This window comes from Anastrepha obliqua, chromosome 1 (genome assembly GCF_027943255.1).
Source record: "Anastrepha obliqua isolate idAnaObli1 chromosome 1, idAnaObli1_1.0, whole genome shotgun sequence".
NCBI lineage: Eukaryota > Metazoa > Arthropoda > Insecta > Diptera > Tephritidae > Anastrepha > Anastrepha obliqua.
The window spans coordinates 132,259,512-132,265,111 of NC_072892.1; the positions used below are offsets into that span (position 1 = coordinate 132,259,512).

Below are 5,600 nucleotides of genomic sequence, written 5' to 3' on the forward strand. Positions count from 1 at the left end.
ACTTTTCGAATATTCACTTTAGTGGAAGAAAGTAAAGTCATTCACCCCGGTGGAAGAGCGTCTCGCAATAATCCGTCTCAAATCACGTTTTTTTAACATATCGGTAATTTGCACCCACGCCCCGACGGAAGAGAAGGACGATGCGACCAAAGATTCCTGCTATGTTGTTGTTGTTGTTGTTGTTGAGGTGGTTGAACATTTCTTAGCTGAAATGCTCCTAATTAGTGACCAGCACCGTTTTAATACCACTATCTCGTGAAATGATGATGAAGTGTTTTTTTTTGTTTTTTTGTTTGTTTTTTTTTTTTTTTTTTGTTTCCAAGTCAGATCCATTTAGTGAGGTCCAAGAATAGGAGCAAATCCTTTATCTCGATGACTGAGATCTCCTTAATTTGCTGTAGGAAAGGCTTACCGAAGGATCGGAGTCGTGCCCTGGCTAGTCCCGGACATTCACATAAATAGTGGAACAGACTTTCCTTCACCCCTTCCGCTTGACAGCTTCTACAGATAGGATTGAAGGGTAGATTGAGTCTAGCTGCATGATCCCCTACTTTCCAATGTCCTGTAAGGGTTGCAGTAATCCGTGAAATGTTTGGCCGAGAGCATCCTAACAGGTCATTTGTCCTTTGGATTTTATATGACGGCCATGTGTTTTTTGTTGTGATACATGTAGGTATTTGCTTCCATCTTCTTTCGGCTAAAGCTTGATAGTGTGAAGCAATAGATGCTTTTAGTGTGTTCAGTGGGGTGGAAACTGCCACCGTCTCTGCTATGTCTAGTGTTGAGCCCTTTCTTGCTAGCTCATCCGCTATCTCATTGCCTCGTATGTTCCTATGACCAGGAACCCATATCAGGGTAATTTCAAGCCAATGGCTGAGCAGTTTCAGCTCCTCTCTACACTGTAGGACCAGTTTGGATGAAATGTAGTTGGAGTCTAAGGCCTTAATAGCTGCTTGACTGTCTGAGAAGATAGCTACTCTTGCACCAACTACCTTGTAGAGTTCTAGGGATTTGCATGCTTCTCTGATCGCTAAAAGTTCTGCCTGGAACACGGTGGCATAATCAGGAAGACGAATTGATTGAGATAGGTTGAGTGGCTCCGAATAGAAGCCAGCTCCCACACCACAGTTCATCTTAGAACCATTGGTATAGATTTCGATTTCGTGTCTTCCAATCACCTCTCCTTTGCTCCACTCGGCTCTCGGTGGGAAGCGTACCGTAAAGCCTTTCTTGAAGTTTAGGTCGGGGACTGTGTAGTCTGATCCGGTTTTGAGCAGCGGGGGTTCCTGTAGGAGGATCTTGCTGTGACCGTACGGCCTTGTTGTCCAGCTTCCTATGTCTCTGAGTCTCACCGCGCTGCAAGTAGCTATTGTTTTAATGTGTAAATCTAATGGCAATAGATGTGTTAGTACATTGAGCGCTTCAGTAGGACTGGTGCTAAGCGCTCCTGTAGTTAGGATACACGCTGTTCTTTGTATCTTGTTCAGCTTAGTTTTGTTGTATTTCCTTTCTGTTGCAGGCCACCAAACTAGTGCCGCATATGTTAGTATTGGCCTTACAATGGCTGTGTAGGACCAGTTGGATAATTTTGGTTGGAGACCCCATTTTTTCCCCAACATTCTCTTACATGTGTAAAGTGCTATGTTCGCTTTCTTTGCCCTGTACTCTACGTTGGACTTCCAGCTGAGTTTGGGGTCCAGGATAACCCCTAGGTATTTGGCCTGTTTGGTTAGCGTGAGGCTGACGCCGTTTAGTTTTGGGAGATTAAAGTTTGGCCCCTTGGTTTTCTTGGTGAATAGTATCAGTTCAGTTTTTCTCGGGTTTACGCTTAAACCACAGTCCGTGGCCCAATTGCTGAGTAATACCAGAGCTCCTTCCATAATCTCACTGATTGTGGTTGGAAACATTCCTGAAACCATAAGCACTATGTCGTCCGCGTACGCCACCACTTTAATTCCCTTTTGGTTAAATTTGGTGAGGATGTTGTTGGCGACTAGTAACCACAGTAGAGGGGATAAGACTCCTCCCTGAGGGGTTCCCCTGTTGACAGAGCGTTTTATCGTGCTGCTGCCTACCTCACCGATGATTATTCTAGTTTTGAGCATGTTCTCTATCCATTCGTTGAGACCTGTGTCTATGCCTAACATGTTAAGAGCCTCAATTATGGATCTTGTGGTGACATTGTTGAAGGCCCCCTCTATGTCGAGAAAAGCGACTAGTGAGTATTGCTTGTATTCTATGCTCCTCTCAATCGCACTTACAACCTTGTGAAGAGCTGTCTCTGTGGATTTTCCTTTGAGATAGGCATGTTGAGATGGTGAAATCGTTGAGTCTGTAATCTTTTCCCTGAGATATACATCCAACAGTGGCTCGAGAGTTTTGAGGATGAAGGAGGATAGGCTGATGGGTCTGAAATCCTTCGCTGTATCATGACCGCGTCTACCAGCTTTAGGGATAAATATCACTTTTACCCTCCTCCAGCTCTTTGGTATGTGTCCTAGCATAAGGCTTTTCCTGAAAAAGACCTCCAGCCAAGGAATCGTCGTTTCTCGAGTGTTCCACAGCATGGCTGGGAATATCCCATCTGGACCGGCTGCCTTATATGGTTCAAAGTTTTTTATCGCCCATAGTATTCTATCTTGGGATACGATGTGGTTGATTATAATGGGTGATAGTTTGGATGTTTGAACACTGTCAGTATTGTTCTCAATATATTCTGTGTTGCCTGGGAAATGTGTATTTACCAGATGTTCTAGTGTGTCAGCTGATGATTTTGTCCACTCTCCGTTGTCTTTCTTCAAGAAGGAAGGGCAGGAGTGTTCCTTGGATAGAAGCTTGCCTAGTCTGGCCGTATCTTTGGTCGATTCTATGGAACTACAAAAATCTCTCCAAGCCTCTGTCCGAGCCTCTTTGATTGCTTTCTTGTATTCCCTAAGGCAGTCTTTGTAGGGTTTGAAGTATTTGTGTTTGTAGCAGATATTGAAGATTTCTCTTGTCATTTTCCTGAGTTTACTTAGATCTTCATTCCACCAGGTAGGATAGGTTGTTTTGCCATATGTGGCGGGACATGAGGCTTCAAGTCCTTTCGTCAGGGAAGTTTCGAAAGCTCTTACTTTCTCATCTAGGTCTTCCCTTGACGTTATGGTTCTATTTAAGTTTTGAAGTTTAGACTGGGTCACTCTACGGAATGTATGCCAGTTTGTTCTTCTGGGATTTCTATATGGGAGGGGTTTCTCAAGCTTAAGATTAATATCGAAGAGGATCCAGCTGCGGTCTGAAAAGGATCTCTTGTCGGATACCCTCCAATTTGTGACTATTTGGGAATTATTATTTGTGCATAGGGTAATGTCTAAGACTTCTTCCCAGCCTGGAAAATTTGCCGAGCTCGGAAAAGTGAAGGTTGGGGTGGTCCCTACATTACATATGTCTAGGTTGGTGTTTAATAGGAATTCGAAAAGTGACTCACCTCTTTCATTCGTCTCTGAACTGCCCCAAAGCTCGTTTCTTGCGTTTGCGTCGCAGCCCATCAATAGTTTGTCCGTGCTGTTCAATGTTGACAGGAAACGAGCCACTTCATCTGGCGGCGCCTGTTTCTCATGTGGCATATACACCGATGCCAGGTATATCGCCGATTTCTGTAGCTCCACTTTCACCACCGTAAAATCGGGAGTACTAAAATTAGAACACAGAAAAGCTTTTAAGTGTTTTTTAGTGATTATGCATGACCGTGGCTTACCGTCTGCTTTGTTGTAGAATATGTTGATGCTCTTGTTGTCTTGGAATCCCTTAATCTCGTTGTCTCTGACCCAGGGCTCCTGTATGAAACCGATGTCGATGTCCCCTTCCCTGAGGAAGACATCCAAGTTCTCTGTAGCACATTTCGAGTGCTGCAGATTCACCTGTATGGCTCTAGGCATCGGATTTGTTGTTGTCTTCAGCTAGGTCGAGCTTTTCTAGTCTTTCTAGCTGTATATTGTTGTCTGCCTCATCTGGGTCTTCCTCATTTTCATTGCTGTCTGCTTTGAAAATTTTTAGTTTGGCCTTTCTTAGACCAAACCGCATTTTGTTGTCGTGTTGTTTTAGTATTGGCAGGCACTCATCGTTAATCTGCAGAACGAATGACATGCTGCTCTTTTGCGGTTTTTCTGCCTTCACGATTGCCCAGTCGTCCATCGGCACCGCATGGTTGTGTGACTGCAGGTACTTCAGCACTTCTGCACCGCTCAAGTCCACCACCGGCAGCCAAATGCGAGCGCGAGGAGGGCAGGGGATGTCCTTGGCCGGAATAAGCTTAAGTTTTAAGCCTTCCAGTGTGCTGCTGATCTCAGCAACACACCTTTCTAGGACAACCCTTGACCAGTCGTCGTCGCACTTGATAACCCTACAGCCGCGAAGTACTCCTGCAGAATCGAAGGAAGGGAGAGTTCCGCCCTGTGCTCCAACCACATGCTTGTCTAACACGAGCTTGGACAGTTTGGCCTCCACTTGCCCCCACTTCTGCAGGACCACTTTACCGCTGTTTGTGGTCTCGTCGATCAGTGCATATAGGAGGTTATCCTTAACCACCTCACTGAACGGTCGTTGCTTTGTTTCTTCGATGCTGCTGGACACCTTAGGTCTCTTCGGTGCCTGGTCGATCACGTCCTGTGACCTGTTCCTTTTCATCGCATCGCCTTTTTTTTTGTTGTCCTCCTTGGGTTTGTTGGATAAGAAGTCTTCGTACTCCTTAACCACCTGCTGGTATTTCAGTTTGTCGGCCGCGTCGCACTCGTCAGTCGCTCCAGCGAGTTCATTTTTGGCAATCTTGCTTAGAATGAACCTCGCCTTCGTGTAGCGAGACTTCATGAGGGCACCCTCGGATTTGTGTTTTCTAGCGGCCTGACTCTCTCTCTGAGTGCCGTCCGCCGCCTTTTTCGAGGTTTGTGGTAGAACTTTTTGTTGTTGTTGTTGCTTGTTTAGTAGGGGTGTGCTATGGCTGGTACTTCCCTTACTCTTTGCTGACTCAGCCGTTTCTTGACTAGAGGCCAGCAGGGTATCCTCCTCGGAGGATGGTATTGTGTCGCAGCGCGGCACAAATTTTTTGTTTTGTTCGTTTTTTTGTGTGTTCATATCATCTGTTTCTTACGGTTGCTTCGCCTGACTACGTCAAGCTCCACAACCCACGAGTATTTAGGGGAAGTAATGGGGTCCCCCGCGGCAGCGCCCCTTACCGCGGTAAGGCCACAGTTACTCTCGAAAGCGGCCAGGTATTCGAGAGGGAAACTCCGTTCGCGATGCACATGTTTTAATTCCCTGCACCATTCAGTCCTCGGCACGATTCCAAGCACACCTTGACTTGGGAATGAGCGCTTGGAACATTCCTATGAGCGATGCCCCCGCCGCGACATAAAAATCGTGCTTGGCGACTTCAACGCCACGGTGGGCAAGGAGGGAATTTTTGGTCCCACAGTCGGAAAATTCAGCCTGCACAACGAAGGATCCGGTAACGGACAGAGGCTGATCGACTTCGCCGGAGCCCGAAACATAGTAATCTACAGCACCAGATTCCAGCATAAGAAAATACACCAAGCAACGTGGTTGCCTCCTGATCCGAAAACGCG

The 5,600-nt window shown here is 46.2% G+C and overlaps 1 protein-coding gene across 1 annotated transcript; it reads right to left on the reverse strand.

Moving 5' to 3' along the window:
- Nucleotides 1–4,006: 4,006 nt before the first annotated feature.
- On the reverse strand, nt 4,007–5,109 carry LOC129237261 (uncharacterized). Its single transcript, XM_054871890.1, has 2 exons — nt 4,058–5,109; nt 4,007–4,016 (listed from the first exon to the last, which is right to left on the reverse strand). The coding sequence occupies exons 1-2, from the start codon at nt 5,107–5,109 to the stop codon at nt 4,007–4,009; spliced, it is 1,062 nt and encodes a 353-aa protein (XP_054727865.1).
- Between the last annotated feature and the right edge of the window lie 491 nt (nt 5,110–5,600).

What these genes read in the sequence shown, in the direction of transcription:
- LOC129237261 (XM_054871890.1), bottom strand. Translation starts at nt 5,109, where the DNA reads ATGAACACACAAAAAAACGAACAAAACAAAAAATTTGTGCCGCGCTGC.